This window comes from Lycorma delicatula, chromosome 1 (genome assembly GCF_047948215.1).
Source record: "Lycorma delicatula isolate Av1 chromosome 1, ASM4794821v1, whole genome shotgun sequence".
In the NCBI taxonomy this organism is placed as follows: domain Eukaryota; kingdom Metazoa; phylum Arthropoda; class Insecta; order Hemiptera; family Fulgoridae; genus Lycorma; species Lycorma delicatula.
In genome coordinates, this window is record NC_134455.1 from 272,597,510 (window position 1) to 272,619,930 (window position 22,421).

The window sequence follows — 22,421 nt, forward strand, 5'->3', positions numbered from 1 at the left end:
TTACGTGTAGTATAAATCTTTATTAACCATATAAATATACATAAAAAAATTAAATAACATGATTATGCACAAAATTATTATATCAGTTTTTGAATTACAAAATTTAGTTCACCTGTTATTTAAAATGAGTGACAATATCTTGAGGTTATTAAATAAATCTGCTTACATTGTTGAGGTAACGACCTTCAGAATTTCATCTTTTTCATCAATAAATTTTGCCACCTAAAAAACAATTTTTTTACAATCAACAGCCAGAGTAATTCTGAAATAACACTTTAGTAAATATTTAAATACATTTTTAAACAAACAACTAGCACACATAGATATTTACTTGTATGTATCTCCAATCTGAAAAATTTAATTATCAGTGATTGGTGGGTTGAGCTTTTATGTGGGTGAACTTTAATGTTGTGTTACATATATCCTCTCTAAAAGCACTAGAGAATGTAGGATATGCTATTAATGTCTGAAATATGGAGAAGGGAAAATTCTGATATTCACATCCCAGTGGTAGAGTGAGGGCAACAATTGTATATATTAGCAGCTGCTAGTACAGAATATACAAGTAGTTAATGAATGAAGGAACCGAGGTACTCCCAGAATAAGAAATTTCTCCTTGAAATTCCTTATTACAAATATCAACAGCCCCTAAGAAAGCAGATGAGCAATGGTGGGTACAGAGCATTTTATTGCCCTGGGGTAGGAGACTGTCTATAAAAACAGAGGAACTTCTTAAGAAACTCAATGGTATTAGAATACAAAAGGCAACAGAAAACCATATTAAAGATCCTACTGATAATTCCTTGCATTACGTCATGATGTTATATGTTCCAGAGTTAAAGTAACTTCTCATTCAGATTTCCTAGAGAAGACTGCATATAGAACTTGGAATGTCAAGACTTTGTTATAAAGTGTAAAGCTTGAGAATCTCAAGACGGAAAAGACAAATAAAATGGATACATTAGAACTGAATGAAGTAAGGTGTAAAGGATAGGGGAAATGAAGAGTGAGTTACCACATTCTACTCTGGAAGAAAAATGGGTTCAGAAAGTATGCTGTTATATAAATGATAAATTAATATCAACAGTTTGGATGTTTTCAAAACATTTAGTTATAGTACAAGTATATATGCCAACATTGAATTATGAAGTTATTGAAGAGATGCATTAGTTTTAAAGATTTAATAAAACTTGAAAAAGCCTGTTATAAGGTACTGATGAGAGACTGGAATGCTGTGGTTAGAGAAGGTGAAGATGAAGAAGCAAGTGTGGTAAGAAAATTTAGCTAAGAGATAAGAAATGGAAGGGGGAACAGATTAGCAGAATTATCCCAAAAGAAAAAAAATATATATAACCTACACTTGATTCAAAAACCATAGAAGAAGAAGGAGAAGATGTATGTGGGTATCCCCTAAGACAAAGCACACTATCAGATAGATCATATCTTAGTAGATGAAAAGTATAGAAGTGCTGTTAAGAAAGCCAATGGATTACCAGGTGTAGAAGCAATAGTGATCGTGTGTTACTTATGTGTGTTATGATGAAATTGAGAATAGTTTTAAAAAAAGTAGAAAAACCAATGGTAGTTAAAAAAAAACTTAAGAAAAGTTGAAGAAATCTGATGAGGAAAGAGTAGGAGAAAAATTAGGTAAGCCAATTAAAGAAAGATAAAAGGAAAATGAGAATAGTAAAGAGACTTACATTAGAATAAAAAATTCCATAATAAAAACAACAGAGGAAGTAAGCTGTTATGAGGGAAACAGATCCAATAACCCATGGGTAACAACATTAATTATAAAGAAAATGGAAGAAAGAAGGCAGTATAAGAATAAGACAGGAGAAAATGAAATAGTGATGTATTGCAAATTAAACAATGAGTTAAGGAGGGAAACACAAAAAGCTAGGAAAAGGTGACTGAAGAAAGAATGCAATCATATTGAGGATATAGAAAAAGAAAGAGCAGAGTGATATGATGTGTAGGAAAATGAAGAGCATTACATGAGATAAATGTAAAGGAAATGGTAAAATGAGAGAAACTGAGGAGTAGGATGCTAAGTTTGTAATCTATCTCATGGCAGGTTACATGAAGAGAAATATAGAAGGAGTATGTGCAGGACCTACATATAAAATGAGTAAAACTGAAGAACTAGATAGAATGGAATGGGAGGTAGATGAATAGGTTAAAGGAGCATTGATAGTAAAACGTGAAGTACAGAAAGGATTAAAGAAATGAAGAATAAAAAAAATCGACTGCATCTCATAAATACTTAAAGAAGGAGGCAGTGGAAAAAGTAGTTGACTGGGATGAAGACTTTGTAAAATAGTAATGAAACATTTCTGAAGAAAACTGGTACCAGAAAACGTACAGAAGTAGGTTTAGTTGTTGTTATGTCTGTGCAGGTTTGTTGCTGCTAGGTTAGTTCCATTATCGCTGCCCTGCCGTTAACCATGGCTGTTCCGCTTTCTGTTTGCACCAAAGAAGAGAATGTTCAGTGATCTGTTTTTTGTGGTTGGAAATTTATCAGGGGCCGAAATTCATTGTAGACTTTCGGTACAGTACAGTTCCTGTACTGTACCGAAGTGTTGTGGACACTTTGATCCATGAAGTGTACTGTACAGAGTGTTGTAGACACTCCGTTGCGGCAACGGAGTGTCTACAAATGGATTGAAAAATTCAAAAATGGTTCCACAAGTGTTACACATGATGAAAGAGCCAGACGACTGTTTACCACTACAAATGAGGAAAATACTGAGCGTGCACGTGACATGGTTTTCTTAGATAGACGAGTAACTATTGATGAAGTGGCACATTATCTGCAAATTAGTCATGGTTCTGCCTACGAAATCATCCACAACAGACTTGGGTTTCATAAAGTCTGTCCAAGATGGGTCCCAAAACAACTCATACAGTTGCATAAACAAACGCGCTTGGACATTTGCCAAAAACATTTGGATCGCTATGGTAACAAACAGGACAACTTCTTAAACAGAATCATCACTGGTGACGAAACATGAATCCATCATTACGAGCCGGAGAGTAAACGGCAGAGTATGGAATGGAAACATCCAAATTCACCCTGCAAAAAAAAGTTCAAGATCCAACCATCCACAGGAAAACTGATGCTTACGGTTTTTTGGGAATCACGGCCCAGTACTGGAACATTATGAGGAAAGGGGCATGACAATAAACAGTGCGCGTTACAGTGAGATGCTTACTGCCAAGCTGAAGCCTACAACTCAAAGCAAACACAGAGGACTGCTGTCAAAAGGTGTTGTGTCGTTGCACGACAATGTCTGTCTACATACTGCTGCAACGCTCCAGAAACTCAACTTTCAAGTACTGGTTCATTCTCTGTATAGTCCTGATCTTGCCCCTTCTGACAACCACTTGTTTGGTCCACTCAGAGAGGCATAAGGGGGCCTTCGATTTACCTCAGACAAAACAGTGAAAGAAGCCGTGCATTCCTGGCTCGCAACTCAACTGAAAACCTTCTGTTATGAGGGCATCAGAAACCTTGTGCAACGATGGACCAAGTGCGTTGAAATGCAAGGGGACTATGTTGAAAAATGATGTACACATAAGTTTCCTATTTATTTGCAATAAAATTTATAACTACATTGCAGATAATAATTGACTTACCCTTGTAGAAGCATGCAGAGACCAAACTATGCATTAATAAAACTATATAATAAAAAATGATAATGGTAATGGGAAGCATTAGCTGCTGTAGAAAGTTTCACATCATAAATAGATTACTCTATTAATAGATTATGCTGTATTTAATAATTAACATTAACTGATGCAAGAAAATAACTGGCTATGTACTGAATGTACATAGGACAACACAACACAACAGGTCTCCAAGCAGTGATTGCATATTGAATTAAGTGCAGGGTTAATTACATTAAGTAGCAGTCGCATTGCTCACTTGTTATAAGCTTCATGACTGGCATTAATGTTCTGTCCTTTGTTTATCTAGTATCTGATGATTTTTTAAACTTTATTTCTGTAATTAATGGTCAAAATAAATCATTTTCTTGATGAAAAGGAATATTAATGGCAAATTTGTTTTAATGTTTTAAATAATCAATCTTCAGGTGGTATTTTCATTAGTAAAAGCCAGTTTTATGTAATTCACAATTTAAAGTGATATGAAGGGAAGTCAATTCCAATAGCTCAGCAATCTATAATAATGGAAAAATTAGCCATCTGTTTGAGTGAGGTAGGTGTTCTACTTCTGTTTATCAATTTGATTAAAAAATCAAATAAAAACATAATGAATTCTTTTTAAAAAGAAAAGTATTTATGAGAACACAATAATGTCAGTACGCTCTATGTAATATGACCACACTCTATCAGGATCATCAAATAAGTATTGAAGCTAAAACGTAAATAAGTATACTAAAACGTATAATGAAGTAGCAAACAAAAATAAAATGAATATTGTTTTCTAGTGGTTTAACAAGCTTTCTCTTCAACAGATTGAAAATATGCTTCATCACAGACCCTTTGCTTTCCATCTTGATGGCCTTTTCCCAAATTCTATTTATCTTATTCACCAGCTGAAATATCTGATCACTTTTTTGTAAACTTTTTCAATCAGCGACCTATTAAAAATAAAAATAATCTTCTGTTGAAGTTGTTCAATGAGTAATTTCTTTTTTCTAATCATGTTGGTAATATTTTACAATTTAGCTAATCCTCAAATTTTAATGGATCTAGTTTGTTTGAATGATTTATGAGAGTATATGACCTCCTACTGTCTTAAAAGAAAACAGCATGTGGTTTCCAATTTGATAGAACTTTTAAAACATCTTTCATAGAAACTGTTCCAAAATCAAACCAAATTTTCTCCATTTTTCATGATTTTTTTTTATTAAGTTTTGCCAACAAAAAGAATTCCTTTGGAAGCAATTCTTTTTGCTTGAGGAGGAAGTGAAAGCCTATTAAAAAAAACAATAATTTTTTAAGTTCATCTCTTTTTATATGGTCTGTTAGTAATATGATCGCAGACTCTTTTAATAGAGGACTGGATCATCCATTTTCCTTTTTTTACCCCCACTCCATATTAGTTTCGTTACCCAACTCTAGTGATTTTTTTCAAACATGCAATGATTACTTTCCCACCATAAGATCATGCTCCATCTGGCAAAAAATTGGTTATGTCTGCTGTTAGCCATGTAAAGCAAAAAGGAATTTCAATTGTTTTTCATAAACAGAAAGTTTGGTGATTATACCAATATTTCCACTCCTTCATTTTTGTCTTCTGAAAGTGTCGCTATGAGAGCCTCTTTTACAATTTTTTCTTACCTTCCTCAATTATAAAAAATATAAACCAGTAGCATTTGTTTTATATGTATTAGCTGCACATTGACAGTACAGCCATGATGTCTGACAACCTTAAATTAATAGTTTTGGTATTTTTTAAAAATGTTTTACTAATTTTACTATTGATTTCATTACATGTTACTTATTTAAAGGTTTGACTACTAAAGATACCATAGCTTTCAATCAGAAGAAAGAATTTGTTCAATGTTTCGCAAGTGTGCAAAGCAATTTGGAAGATGACTCGTTATTTATTACAGCCAACAATGTATATATTTGGGAACATACAGCATCAAAATTTAACACAAAATGGCTCGATAATATGTGTGTTGTGTATTTGTTTGCATATTTATATTGTGATATGTTGGATATTTTTGGTGAGGTATATACAGACTGAGTCAAAAGTATGGAAACCCCCTCAAAACTTTAAAACTGTTCCAGATAGAATATTGTAACTGTCAAAATAAGGTATCAATCAACTACTTCACCTTTTGACAAGAAATAGAATTTCAACCCCTTCCTTCAACCTTGAGATGGCCCAGGGATTGTAGCTCAATTTTTTTTATTTTAAATGTTAACACCCTTTGTGTGATATATAATCTTAAAGGTCACTTTACGACAAGAAAAATGGAATAAATAAAAACAATGTCTGTACCCAAAATGGCAGTGAGATAAAGTTTGGATATCTTATTCTGAAGTAACAGTATTCTACCTGAAATGGTTTTAAATTTGTTGAAGGGTTTCCATACTTTAGACTCACTCTGTATATATTTACGTGCATGATTCAGTTAGTATGTGTTAAGATATGAATGTTGGTTGGTTGTGCATTTTTTGCCGTATAATAAACAGTGTCGTACTCACTACAGTATCATATTCAATAAATTAATGTCACAAACTATAATATTCTATTTAATTTAAAAAATGAGCAATTTCTTACAGTCCAAATGCACAATTCATCAAACAATGGCAATTCTACAACTCTTTAGGATGTACTAACAATAGACATTTATAAAAGTTTTTAATAGACCTTTACAATGTAAACTGGAGAGACTAGATGATACTGTAAAAGCTACATGGATTCCACATAGTTATTAAAGTACTGAAAAAATAATACATTGTGAAATATTGAGTTAAACTCAATTCATTCTTTGTGGCATTCTGACCCCCATAGGGGAAGATTCCCACGCCTTGTATTGATCCCTGTCGCCACACCATCCTCTGTTTCTAGCTTTAATGGGCTTCACCAGAGGTTGTCTTTTAGACCCTCGAAACCTGACAACATATTACAGTCAGTTTGGCCTCTTGTCAGGAAGCCACTGATGCAAATGCCTCAGCAGACATTTGCATCAGTGTAATTACACAACTTACTTCTGGCCTTTCTCTAAAATTGAAGATTTCACACAAAACTCTTCCCATACCTAACTTCAATTAAACTATGCATTCAGATCATTACTTGACTGAGTTTTTTAAACACCAAAAATATTATTCTTGTACCAACAGAACAAATGTTGACTGCAGCAACGACAATTTTGTTCTAATTATTCACAAAAATCAAGAAACAGTCACAAATTTAATAAGTTTCTAATGAAAACATACCCTATCTCTGTCTGCTCTGGTCCACTTTCAGGAACGGGGTCAATGCTCACACTCTCCTACATTGCAGCTCCGTCACAGAGTTCTCAATTCATCCATTCTCATCTTAACAGGGGTTCGAAGGCAAAGTACTTATCTTGCCGAAGTGAGTACCCAGGTGGGCTGCTAACCAATCTGGATTACTGTACTATGTATACATCCATAACAGTATCCGAATCCCTCAGCTATCCTCCACAGGGCTAAGAATCTCAGGAAAGCTAGCAACTATGTTCTATTCCCTTTTGGTTTTCCAATTAACTTGCAGATCAAAACCAGAACTGATCCTCACAAGCAATCCAAATTACTTTGGCACGTTCAGTTTCAAACCTGGGGCAGATATTTAAGACATTGCACACATCATCAATGGCCCAATACTCCAGCCAAAAGTCTGAATTGACCAACTGACCAACCTATCTAGAAAAACACCATGGTCCAGAAAAAAGTGTGTAATATGCCAATTGCGGAAAATTTACCAACAAACTGCATACTTCTCACATTAGGAAAATACCATGTATGTAAGAGCCATGTAAGCTTTTCCAATAAATGAACAATTTACTAATTATTTCACTTCAGCAGCAGGAAGTATTCTATGAAAAAGCAGAGCATCCCAACCCCTTAGGGGAAGACACCCGCCTAGTGACATTCTGGTTACCACACCACCCTCTCGTTCCAAACCCTGTTGGGCTTTAACAGGAATCGTCTATTGCCCTCTGATTTTTTACATCTCATAGTAATAAGCCTGGCCTCGTTGGGATGCCATGGATGTAAATGCCTCAGTAGACATTTGCATTGGTGATTTATAAACTCAGCTTTTGCCTACTCTGTAGGCCTCGTCTGGACATCTTGAATGTCCTACATTGTATCCCTCTGAATTAGCTAACTGAGCACATGGAAGCACGAACCCTAGTTCTACTTATTGTGAGCCAAATTCGTGAATTTCTCATAATTTGAGGCAATTAAACACAATATACTACCAAAGATGTTGATTACAACAATGAAATTTAGTCCTAGTTCCCTTAGTGAACTCAACTTTAGTTGAAACCCCAGACTTAGGTTAAATTATGGACTCTGGTCTGGTCCACCAGGGAGAGGCGGACAGACCTCCTACTCCCACTCGGCTCCATCACGAGTCCCATGTGACATTCACCTCATAAACCATCGTCAAGATGCTCCTACATCTCCTACACCTCATGGCTGCATGGTATCTCATTCCCTCGGCAGTGCAGACACCATCCCCCAACTGTGTCATTTGCTCATTCTAATCTGCCATCATCAAAATGCCGATAAACCTCATTACTGCATGGTATCCCATGCCTATCGGCAGTGCAGTCACTACTTTTGCAATTATAATCACCTCGTGTCTAACTAACTGTCGCTCGCTGCCAAAGCGCCTACCTTCAGCCAGTCAAACTGTCCAGGCAGACCCTAGCCATCCAGGTTCCTACTCAACTAGATCCTCTCAGCTGTCCTGCGCAGGGCAAGGAATCGAAAAAAGGCAGAAATAATTGCCCAAATCTGCGAGTCCACCAGTTGACTCGCAGCTCAAAAAGGAGTTTACTCTCTCAAGTTCCCTAACAACTTTGGTACACACAGCTTCGTACCGGAGACAGACATACAGGACATGGTCCACCGTGTCATCGACCCTACAGTCTAGACACAAGCCAGAGTCAACCAACCTAAATCTAGCCAAACTATCCCTAAAAGCACCATGTCCCAAAAGAAATTGAGTAATATGTCGATTGGGGGAAACCTAGCTGCTAATCGCTTGCAACTCCCTAACATTTGGAAAAATACCATGCATGTATCGACCAGTAGAAGAATCATTCCACCTAGCTTGCCAAGGATCAAAACCTTGGTCTTCAATTTCTCGCATATGCCCTGACGTTAGAAGGCCTCCCTTCTTGGAAATATACTGCTAAGTATGCTTCATAGCCAAAACATCAAGGGGTTTTTATACTGGCGAGAGTGACTGCCTCTCACGAGACAGTTCTGTAACCACCGACAACAGCTAACAGTAGAAGACGCTGGGCTTGCAAAAGAATATCCCTATAACATTGGAATTATAAATGATGAGCCCAGATGGGTGCAGTGTACATTATGGACTCACTGACTCCTTTGTAAAGAATACGCATGATACGATAGTTCAACCCCCAATTGGGATGAATGACTCTACAGACACCGAAGAAAGTATTGATGGCCTTCTTCGCTATAAATTGGATGTGTTCCTTGAAGAGAAGCTTCTCATCAAGGATAACATCCAGATACTTCTGAACGGTAACATACCTAATCAAAATGCTGTCCATCACAACCTGTGGATGACAGGTTGCAGCTGGACAACCCTTCAAGAATATCATAGTGGTTTTCTCCGCACTGAAAACCATCTTATGCTGAAGACTCCACAACCTTAATACCTTGCATGCCTGTGTCGCTCTGAGCTCTATCTCGGCACATGAATTGCCCTCGACCAGCAGCAGCCCATTGTCGGCATAAGCCATGATGTGACAGCAACTGGGCATCTGTAATCGCATGAGAGAATCGAACTCAACGACCAGGCTTATTCCAGACTGAAAAACCTGTCAGATCACCCTTAACCATATATGGGTGCTGTAGAAGAACATCGAGGCTCTGTTTCTCAACAACCTCACCTAACTCAACTTGGATTGCATTAACTCCCTGGGCATTAAGTTGACCAAACCTAACCATCGAGAGAGTTGAAGTAAATCTCAACCGCTCTCACATAGCAACCACATTCCTTACTATTGACTAAGTGCCTATGTTTTTAGCAATTAACGCAAGACGGAGCCTCTTTCTTTTGCGGACAATCGTCACACTTATGGCCTTCCTCGCCACAATGTGCGCAGAATGATGCATACTTGCAGAACTTGGCCCTGTGGCCAAACCTACAACACTTAAAGCATTGCTGCACGCCAAGATATTCCTGAATGTGACAGGATGCAAAGTCAACAAAGATTCGTCCCTCCAACACGAACTTCTGATGGAGACCAGCCTCTAAGTCAAACACACCGTGATACCATGTGGCATCATGCTTATCAGTCTTCAATATGAGCCTACACTGATCCTTAAACATAGCCTCGTCCAAGTCAGTGTTTTGCTCTCAGATGAGACAGAACCTCGTCATCGGAGAGGCTCAATACTATGTCATACACAATGACACGGGGCCTTCGTAAATGCTTGGGGTCTACCTTCACCTCAAGTTTCTGGACTGCAGGAGACTCCTTGATGACGCGGACTGTCTCCTTATTTTCAGCCACAACTACCAGCCCTTTGCTGGTCTCTTTAATATTCCTTATCTTTAGCTTATTCCGATCACCATGAAGGGCAGCCCAGAAATCTCGCTTCAGGTCTTGGCTCGTAGTCTTCGAGCCCTCTACCCAGTTCACAAAAAGGACCTCTGGCTTTTAAGCCGCCTTGCTGGCCTCGCTCTTGGTCTTAAGCACATGAACAAGTACCTGGGCTGTGCTGGGGCTTGGACCACCTTTGAAACTACTTTCACTTCCTTGGGCTTGGAGGCCAAAGCTTCGAAACCCTTATAAACCGCCGTAAAAGGCTCTCTGATCTTGGCTAGACGGGGAAGAATTGTCTTCCTCGTCCCAACAATAACACTGCCGGGAAGCACCAAGAAGTCTAACAGTATTCCAGGTCCTCCTGGACTACTTTAGCCAGCGGGGCAGAACTGCCAGGTCTGTCCTTCGCTTATCAAAATACCTCAACTGCCAGTGTTGCCTTGACCCAGGTGGGTGCTGCCATGTCCATCGCGCTGAGCTCGATGGCACACGCTCTGGCTTACGCTTCCACCTGGACTTGCAGACCTCCTGGAACTTGGATATGGCCAAAGATTCCCTAACAATCTACTAGAACAAGAATCTCGCCGTCTTCCTCCTAACTGAAACACTAGGCAAGCCCACAAATGTAACAATTACCCGCAGTGAGCACGGGCAGCTGGGGACCTTCTGTATTCCCCTGTCACTACTGGATCGATTGGGTGCAATACGTAAACAGCAAAGCAGAGAGCAGCTAAGCTCTGGGTATAATTGACACATAGATTTTTTTATTATTAAACATTAAAAACATTTCAATTAGCACCTAAGATGTAGACTAGCCATACATTTACTACTCAGTAACTTATATGAAGTACTTGATTCTCAACAAAACATTAGGAAATGATAAGTAATTTTATTTAGAAATATTTTATAGATGATTGGTCTTATTATTCGTTACTTATATATTTTTACATTATTATTAAGTTCTAATTGTTACATGCTAATTTATAAATATTATGTTAATTTAAACAATATTTATTTTAACTAAATAATAACCTAATAACCTAGATAAAAACAGTAAGTTCTATGGTTTGACAAAACATATCTTATTTCTCCTAATATTGTACGACAAAAAATACTCAGCTCATTTGTTTTATATAATTATAATAAACAAAATAATTTTGCTATTAAGACATTTGTATAGTAAAAGCTTTCTAGTTGACAAAAAAAAATTATAACTAAATTTAACTTACATTTATGATAATTAAGTTTAAAGACTACTTTACTTTACACTTTGTCTTTTAAAATCTGTTTTTGCATATTTTTTTTATAAGTAACTTACAGTATGGGATAGTCCCTAACCACTTTGATTAGTGAGTCATCCATTTTGTTGTGCTGACTACAGTGAAAACTATCCAGGACAACTGACTGAGGTCTTGTTCACCCTACTATTGTTAGCATCAGCACTGTAATCCAACATGTAGTGTCTTGAACTGTCCTGCAGTTTACAGTATTCTTGATTAGATCCTGTGCTGTGCTGTCATACACTGCATTCAATATGTGGATAAACTAATATACTGACTTATATTCTTTTTTAAATACTTTTTAGCAATATGGAAGCTAAATATAACATTAGGTTGCTACATTTATACATGTTTTCAGAGACCAAATTTAACATGTATCAGGCTGTGTTTGAAATACAATTAAAACACTCAAATTTGTTTGAAATCATCTGAATAATTGATTATAATGAAAATCCATTTGGGCTTATGTATTTCTACAGGAAAACTTTTTGAACACATAATCACAGGGTACCTTTTCTGTATCCAATGTAGATTATATGTTTTAACAAGACCAGAATAACTGCTACTCTGCACTGTTAAAAGTAATTCATCTATATATATCTTTGAATAAAGGTAGTCATCGAATATGCTTTTGTATTACACGGATTGCTACTTTTGAACTAGGAATAGGCTATACATGTTCCAGTAAACGAAGCATAGATTCCTAAAGTGATAGAAGTCAAAATTGAAAAGATATCTCATAAATTTTGGAACATCTTCAATTTCAAAGCTCAGGTGGCTACCCATAATTCACAACATCCATCTTTTCACGATGCAATCGAGGAATTTTTTGTTGTACATGCTAGAATGAGCCAAGTGAATACAGCCAAGATAATTCATCTGGATACCCACAAGTGGATATATTAATTCTTCTAAATTCACTGACTAGCACAAGATGACATTGGTTAGATGTGTGGCAAAATATCCTGTGTAAAAAATTTGAAATAAAGTTTTTTAACCTTCAAAATAAATATATTATAACATGAAAATAGTGCGCAAGACACCTTTAAAACACTTAGTTCTTTACCTAATTACTGAAGATTATAGTTATAGTTATGGAGATATTTGTAAACAATTTACACTCAAACATGCAATTTTTAAGAAATGCCAATATTATAACAGTAAATATTTCAACCTTTGTTCTTACACAAGTAAATGGATTTATGTTAAATTAACAAATTCTTCTTCTAATTCTATAATATATATTTTTTTTATCTTGTATTTAAAGATGATGAGTTTCTGAAATCTTTTTATCATGGAGGAAGAAATCTTATAAGTTAAGTATATACACATGTAGCAGTTTAATTTTTTTGTTACTAAAGAAGATATTTCATTACTTATTTTACTATTTCTAGGATTCACCTCAAACTTAATAACTTTTTGATTAGGTAAAAAATATTTATCTAAAAGCTAAACAGAATTGTTTATAATCCTTCACAAACTTTTAAACAATCTGAATAAGATTATACTGAGGTAATTAACATACAAATCAAAAAATCCACAATAAGTATAAAATCCTAGTTTAAATCAACATACAACATAGTTACAAAAACAAAAAGGCTTGAACTAGTAAGAAAAAGTAAGCAGAAGTCAAAATAAGTGAACCCAATTTCTAAATTTGTTTGAGGCATTAGTCTTCTGTCAGCACATCAAAGTACCTCTTCAGAAGCTTATGCATAACTAAATAATCATCACTGAATTTTTTGTAGTTGAACTGAACTTAGAAACCGATTACTTCAAAATTGTTTTTAAGGTTGCACATTGACATTTCTTTCTGAATTAAGCCCATGTAGAATACTTTAGTTTTAATAAAATATAACCAACCTGCTCTTCTATTTCTGTAAATATTTTGTTTGAATCATCCAGAGACTGCAGTGGAAATAACTCGTTTTGTTTTGCCTCAAGATCATATTTGCATTTGATACCATCTAGGTTACTATTCTGGTAAACACAAGTAGAGTTTTTCTATAAAAAATAAATATATAAAAAATTAAATTTAAGAAATAAAGGGAATTATCTATTATAGTAAATTTAATAGGCAACACAAACAGACATACAGATCCACTGTAAAACCTACAAGGTAATATGAAATTAATATCCAGGCATCTCTTTTGGGTTGGACTTTATCTATAAGATTGATAATTTTTGCATTAATGCATCTGGAATATCATCAGAAATTATTATTTCCTTATGTGTCAATTGAAAAAGATGTGCTTAAACTTAAAATATAAAAAATTGTAAAAATATACATTTTTTCTCATAAAATTGATATTTTTGTGATTTTTAAAAATTTTTAATCAAAATTTAAGCACACTTTTTCAACTGATGCATATTGAAATAATAATTTCTGATGATATTCTAGAGGCATTAAACCAAAAATTAGCGATCATATTGAAAAAGTCCAAATATGTCCCCATTTTAAAACAGATACGCCTGGACTATAATCGTAGAATAGGTCTACATAAATAAGGATATAATACTTACCTTCTAAAAATTATTGTTTATTTCTTTTGTTAAGATCAATATAATACATATAATAATTGTTTTAGTATTTAAATAATTACTAATAATGTGAAATCTTGGTACTCCACTCAGTTGAGGTAGAAACTGCACTGTCAGTACAAATAAGTAACATTATTCTGATAAACATTAAATATAGGGGCCATATTTATATTTTGAATACTGCAAGCAATAACAGTCGTATATGTTTCTCATGTAGCTTAACAGGAAGATTTCTAAATATTAAGAAGGTACACCACAAGGTTAGTGATATATTTTTCTTTCATTGTGGGAGGGATGTGAACCGTCGTTGAAATTTTGTACATTGTGGAGGCATTCTTCAGTAGTAGAAGCTCCATCATCACAGCACAATGGTGTTTCAAACATTTTAAGAAACGAGTAGTACCATCCTGAACATTGCGTGCTGTTCACAACTTTCGTGGGACTGCAAATATGAACAAAAAATGGTTCCCTGGGAAACCTTGATTGTCGTGTACCAACAAACACTGAACATGTGTCCAATGCCATGGACCAAAGTCCAAAGAAGTCAACTCTGCAACTGTCATCAAGTGCATATTTCATGTACCAGTGTGTGGTGAATCCTTAAAAAGAACTTACAGCTGTATCCATACAAGGTATAGGTGGTGCATAAATTGTTCGACCAAAATAAGGTTCAACAAACCACATTCTGTGACTGCTAATCAGCAAAGGTGATGACTTTGTGCAACACCTTATTACATCCGATGAAGCTCATTTCCACCGCAGTGGTTATGTCAATAAACAAAACTATCAATTCTGAGCTAGACAAAATTCACAACTGTTACATGAAATGCCATTGCACAGTGCCAATGTTACTGTGTGGTGTGCAGCGAGTCATGCCTGTGTGGTAATTCCAATTTTTTAGAATGAACATAATGAAACCATCACAGTCACCGCTGAGCAGTACAACACAATGCTATGAAGATTTTTAATTCCCAAAATGAGACAGTTTGGCCTAAGGAACATGGGGATACAGCAAGATGGTGCAGTAGTGTCAATGATAATCCTTCAACGACACTTCCCAGGACGCCTCATCTCCATATTCGGTGATATCCATTGGCCATTCAGATCCCCAGATCTAAATCCACTGGACTATTTCCTGTGGGGGGATATCAAAAGAAGAAGGTGTACATCACAAAGCCCATTACCATCAATGAACTAAAGGACAGCAACCGAAGGGAAGTTAGCAGCCATTCCTGCCGAAACCCTGAGTCACACTATGCTGAACATGATTTTTAGGGCCAAAGAATGTTCTTGTCAAGGTGGTGCTCATCTAAGGGATGTAATCTTCAAACACTGAACACAGTGCAAAACTCCAGTCCTTTGGCAATGTGTTTCACATAGTTAGTAATAAATGTTGTATTCAACATGCTCCACAAATGCATTTTAAATGTGTCCCATCAATATGGCCCGCTCTATATTTAATAAATTATAATCTATTTGCAAACAATCAACAGAAGAAGATTCCACAGTGGTACTACACAAACAGCAGATGATGATTCCACAATGGTACTCCTTCCACACTGACATTCCTTTCATTCACTAACACAACTAATTGCAGCACTTTTTATTATAAAAAAAATCTATCATGTTTATTATGTAAATTGATAAATTTAGGATTTAACTGCAGCATATGATTATATTATTTTTAAGTAAAATATATGCCACTCCTGTTAGTTACAATTATTAAATTAAAAACATTAATAAAACCAAATTACTAAAAAATAATTACAATATATAATAAACCATTTGACTACTACAAATCTTTCTTTAAACTGTAATGTATAAAGCACCGATTGACACTAATTTGAAACTAAAGTGTGATCTTTAATTTCTGAAAGTGGATATTTAAATAATAATAACCTGCACTTAAGTCATAGTGTTTTAATAATGAATAAGTAAATAATTTTATCAAACTGTGAACAACTGCCCAAATGATTAAACAGCTATTTATTAAAATACAACTGCAAACCACTAAAGATTATCTGTTGTGTCATTATCTTTGACAATGAATGTAATGTTTATAAATAAACAGTCTAATTAAAACAATGACATATGTAAAGTCTACTTACAATAACTATAAAAAAGTATATACATTTGTCCTTGCAAATAAGACCATTAATGCGATTTTTCAAAGCGTCTTAAACTATTCAATCCACTTATAAAAAATTGCACTTATATCGTGCTGTTTTAACATCTGATAATGAATTTTGGTTAGTTTTACACCTAAAACTAACAGTGTGTGATAAATTTTTTTATCACAACACACTGTTCTTCCACAGTTCACATTTCAAGCGAAGCCAACATTTTGAATAAAAAAAGAGGCTATAATAATGAATTATTTTTGAAGAAGGGAGATATTTTCTATATCAGGGGTCCAACTTGAATGTAAGTTTGTTTATTCTATTGATAATTTTTTCACTGCTGCCATTTGTCTCTTTAATTACTGAACAATCCATGTATTGAAAAATAATTTTAAAAAAAACTGCCACCAAGAACATAATCTGGTGGTGGGAGGGGGAGGTGAAAATTGCAGCGTCTAAGGAGCTCACAAGAATGGTTGAAAGTATTTTGAAACAAATTATTAAAACTGTTATTTAACAAAATCAGTTGGTTGTTTAAATGTTTATAATTTAAATAATCTTTATTACAGACCATCACAATAAATAACACTTACTTTGTTTTAGCTTCTCCCTGCAGCAAACTACATACACAGACTTCTCTATGAGCTCTTTATTTCTCACTCTATCCCGTTTAGTTTTCTCAACTGGGCTCCTCAAAAATTTCATTGATTTTTTTGTAGCTTGCACCTATCTCTTCTATTTACAATACGTGTCCTAAATGCAGATGTCAAAACAGGAAAGTATTATCTCTTATGCAAAAGCTGCTTATATTTCTCAACACACCAAAAATCTTTCACAGAATGTCTTAACAAATTTACAGATTTGCCTTTGATATCTGCTCCAAATTCAACTACTCTTCCACCATCTGCTATCAGTTCCTAAATGTGCTAATCCAGGTTTATTACTTTCCAATCTAGTTCTAAACAATCGTTTTATTCACTCTGATTGTACTATTGCCTTGTTTGTTTTTGTACTGACTTAATTTTTTTTTCTGATCCTTATGAATTTCTCATACATTAATCTAATCAGCAAATGATGTACAGAATGGTATCTCTTCTTTACATCTTTTCTTCTCTTTTCTATACCGGGTTGTTCAACTTAAATGGGGTCCCATTTCTTATTTTACTCTATAAATAATATTAGCAAACACTTACACAATAATTTACAGAAGGTGTTGAAAATGATGTCCATCTACTTCTAAGAACCTGTCAACACGTTTGACCATGTTCTTTGCTATTCTTGTTAGTTGCACCCTATTTCCTAGTTAGTATGTTTGTCTTCAATTCTTGCAGGATATGTGGATTGTTCCTATAAGCAATTTAAGTAACCCTCACAGAAAGAAGTATGGACTAGTCAGATTAGCGAATCTTTAAGGCCACAATCCTTTGGAAATAATCCTTCTAACAAAAAAATCCTGTTATCATCTTCAAAGAAGAGCAAGCTGTATGGCAAATGGCACTGTCCTGTTGCAACCAGCAGTCCAACTCATCCTCTTGTGTAAGGTTATGAACTTTTAGATAATTTCTTGGCAGGCGGCAGCAGTAGTCCTATTATTCATCACCTTGAAACTGCACACCATATGCCTATTTTTTTAGGGTGTAGGGAAGGAAAATTCAAAGAAAACATATGGGTTTTTAGTACCCCAAATCCAGTAGTTCTACTAATGTATCTACTAAGGTGAAACCACGCTTCATCTATGAAAAACATGATCTAAAATGCCAATGTTGCCTCTATGAAGTTCTTCAACCATTGATAGTAGTGAACGCTTGTAGTATAATCAGCATTACTTAGCTCAAGGAAAACATTTCAGCATTCTCCTCACTAGTATCAAAATGATTATTATTTAGTGGATGCTTCATATCAGCAAAACACAACACTAGCAGCTCAGATGCCAGTGGGGGTACAGTATACATATACGCCAGCACAAGCACCACACCACATCAACCTAACTGATTGCATAACTACTCCCACCACAGTGGCGCTGCAGCCCCACCAATCACAGGCGCATATAAAAAGCAAATGGCAGAGTGAATTTTCAATTCCTCGCTGACCACTGCCTGGAGAAGAAGCAAACGATGAAAGAAGATGTTCCCTAGCCAGCTCAACATGCCAACATCCCTGCTGAAGTAGCAGGCCTGGCCGACCCACTGGGCACAGACACTACCTTCCCGCCCCAGCTCGCTAGGCTTTCATGCGCCCTGTCTGGCGGGTCCAGTGTGGGACTGCTCAGGGAGAACCACCTTAGCCCGACACTGTGGGGCTCTGGGGGCCACCACTGTCACGCTGTACTAGAGACCCAGCTACTGCTGAGCTCAATTTGATTCCAATGAACGAGCTGCAACTCCCTGACTACAGCCAAGCCGACATCGCTGAAGACCAGCTTCCAGACCCAACAGCCCTTTTCAGGGCAACCTCAAAAAATGCACAAATGGCCCTTTTCAGGACTGGACTACCACAAGGTTTTAAAATGTAACCTGCCATCAATGTCATTTGGAGACAATATGTAACATATCACTCATAATTTATGGGCGATAGTACTCTTCGCTATCTTAAATAGATTTTAATCTGAAAATATTCTTCATTTGTCTAATCACAGATTGTCACTCTTATACAATAAAGTGAGATAAGTGGTGTTTTACCACGTCTATAACTTTCTTCTCTATCTTCAATCTTTTTAATTCTCTCTGTGTGACTGCTCTGTCACCAGCCCTTTTAACATTTAGAAATATCATGAATAAATCCTTTATATATTCCTATTTTCTTCGACATACCTGCCTTAATGTGAATAAATATTTACTTCTAACAATCAATCAACACTATTACAAATAAATCAGAACCATATATTAACTATAATTTTACAATTTATAATATTAAATAGAAAAAAAATTAATCAACAAAAAGGGATAATTAAATCACTGTAAAGTATATTATTGATAACTTTTAAACATTAACTTATTTAAAATTAATTAACTACTTACAAAAATAAACATCTTACATTTAAAAAAGGTTTTTTTATTCAGTTTTAGCACAAATACCTGATACAGGTGTTCCCACTATTTAGAAAATTGCAAAAAAAATAATTTATATAAAAAATAAATAATTATTAATTTATTTAAATGAATGGAATAAAGTTTAAACGTAAGCTGAGCAATAACAATTTCTAAGCTGTATCTTTTTAAACTTTGAATATCCCCCTCCAGTAAAACTATTGTAAAAAGGCAATAAGTATAAAACCAAATCAATCTAATTTTCAAATTAAACAAATATTTTACTTTGTTTGTCGTTATTATAGTGTTACTGATGATAATGTAGTGATTTGTCAGTTGAATTATTTGTGAGTTATGTGTTATTTTGTGAATGTGTCGTAAAATCAATCAGTACAATAACCAATCAAGAAGACTGTTGAATTTTTTTTTTTGACTTGTCAAGTTTGGATTTTCTTTATTTGCGATTTAAACAAATTTAAAAGTAAACATTTAAGTAAATTACACTTTGGATATTCTGACACATTTTTCATAGATTGATTGCCGTTCTGCATGGCCTGTAATTTGCTTTAATTGATTCATTAAATGAAAAATGAATAATCAATCAAGTAACTGTGCTATGCGATTCAAAAAGATGGATTAGTATAGATTCAAACTAATTACTACGTAAAAAATCTTTAAAATTTCTATGCCAGAGTGAGTGAAAAACAGTCAGTTAAACTGCTTAAACTATTATTGTATTTGATTTCATGTAAAACAAAATTTTTAAATGTCAAAAAAGAGCTGATAGAGCAGCTATAGAAACAGAACACCCCTTTAACAAATAGAGCAGAGGTGGAGTCAAGAGCAGTAATCAACAAAGAATACTCTTGAAATTTTCGGTGATTCACATAAACGAGGAAATGTTCTGAAGACATCTATGAATGTGGTGAAATTCTGGGAGTAGGTTATAGGTCTGAGATGTTGATTGCTGCCACAGATTGAAGAAGCCTTCTATCAGTGCTTCTCCAGTTATCATAATCAATTTTTAAGATGTTTAGAGGTGATCACATAAATGAAACCTTACCATAGTGGATTGGGATACAAGATGGTGGCAAATATACATAAATAAATCACTTACTATAAATCAGCACTAATTGTATGTTAAGGCTGGGAAGCTTCTGAAGGAAAACAAAATGTCATTTCTGGGTAGACAACATGAGTCTTGTAAAGTTGAGAAAGGTGAATGAAGGAACAGTTACCATGTTGAAATCAAAGAATGACTTAAATTCATTTTATTGACATTACAAATGTAATGTGTTTTTTGTTGCGCTTTAAGTAATAGTGTCAGCTGAGATTCTTTCAATCAGTAAGTATGTTTATTTTGTAAATGAAAAGTTACAGGAGAAGATAACTGTAATATCTATTAGTCTTTCTTAATTTTCTTGGTGATTAGGAGGTTTCCTTAGTTATCTAATATAAGATTTTTTTTTCTATCAATTTTATAAATTTTTCCCTCATATTATCAATGTATATTATAAAACTGTTTTTTATTTTATAACGCTACATCTGAAGAGGTGACAGGTTATTTTCATAGAGTGACAAAGGCCGATAAACTGTAGTCCAATTGCATACAGTAGATACATTTGATGGCTGGGCATTTATTATTAAGTGACATATTTTGTAAACACAATTTTCATACATTTTAAATAAGTAAATAAATTTTAATGTTGTACACATCTTGTTATTTCAAGACTTGCAATAACAATTTATGTAACAAAATTATGAATATTTACTACTTACTTGAAGTGTGTGGGAAGTCAGTTCATAGGTTCACATGTGATTGTTAACATAAATGTACTTATTTTTATAAATATGGATGTTTACAGTGTATGCATGGACATGTGTATAAACATTTGTATTCCTCTCTCAAAAATAGGGATCTAGAATAGTGTGTGTACATGCTATTGTAAAATGTGTTGTTTGCTTCTTTCTTAATGTTTTGTTATTTTTATTGTATAATATTTATATCCCATTCATTATGTTCTGAAGTGGTATATTGCATGGAGTCTGCCTAATGGAAGGCAAAGACAATGTGATTTCACCTGACGTAATCTAGACAATTACACATATTAAACACAACCACAGTAAGAATCTGTAAGAACGGCCTGTAATGGCATGGATAGGTAATCCAAAACTACTCATTTTTTTTACTTTTATTTCGATAATGATATTCTGAATAAAAATGACGTAAACAAGTTCATGAATATGAATAAAAAAAAATAAAGTCAACACAAGATCTGATATAGAGTTGAGCAAGACTTAAAATCAAGTTTGACAAGTACAGAATTATGTACCTTAGGAACTACAGAAACAGACTGACTTAATTAAAATCCGTTTTACAAAAAAAAATAATCACAGAATGTAAATTGATGAGAGCGCTGGTAATCCTAAACTTTGATGGCATAATATCAGGGAAAAATATTATTAATATTGAAATATTAGGAAAAATAACACAAAGGGAGAACTTCTTTATACAATAATCTTTTTACTTATTAAGTTATTTAATTTTTTTTTTTTTAAGTGTAACTCAGCAAAATATATTGTTACCTAATATGTCAGATGAAGTTAATGCTTAGCCTGAAAATAAAAGTTCAATTTAGTTTCAGTATAATCCAGAAGGTGTTTTTTTTTCATCAAATATATTACAAGATGTGAAGGGAATCTAACCTGCACCTGGTTCAAGCAGTATCAGGGCCGACTTAATAAAGAATAAAATTTTGTTATTTAGGTATTATTTTTCAGCACAAGGATTGATTGATTTAATAAGTATTGAACTCCTATTTGATAGAATACAGTAGAGTTTAAAAGTAAGTATATGGTAATTATTTTATTTTTTCCTACATACTATTAATAAAGGGTGTACACTTCTTCAAACAGCAATGAAGTGATTTCGAATTCATGAAAACTTTTTTTTGAGGCTGGAATAGATTTGGTGATCCTGCCTGACTTATAAGCTACATTCCACAAAGTCAGCTGCTTTCATAAAACGTTTCAAGAGCAGCATGTTAGAAATTAATGGTGTTCAATGAAAATAAAATGCCAATAACCTAAGCCAACTTTAATAAACCAGTTCCTTTAAATCTAAAATAAAAAATGAGAACATGTCATCTTGTAAACAATTTACATATTAAAAAAAAATAATAATTTTTTATT

The 22,421-nt window shown here is 34.4% G+C and overlaps 1 protein-coding gene across 2 annotated transcripts in view; it reads right to left on the minus strand.

The window, feature by feature from the left end:
* The window catches only part of LOC142318311 (uncharacterized), a 38,594-nt gene that overhangs the window by 10,378 nt on the left and 5,795 nt on the right, over positions 1–22,421 (minus strand). The window contains exons 3-4 of one of the 2 annotated variants that reach the window (XR_012754873.1): positions 13,406–13,546; positions 113–222 (exon numbers count right to left, since the gene is read on the minus strand). Coding sequence is in view for 1 of the 2 variants with exons in the window: in XM_075354882.1 (XP_075210997.1) it covers positions 163–222; positions 13,406–13,546 (201 nt within the window). In the remaining variant the exon portion in view is untranslated. Of the gene's footprint in view, positions 223–13,405; positions 13,547–22,421 lie in introns of both variants that reach the window. The other variant, XM_075354882.1, reaches the window with a different exon arrangement.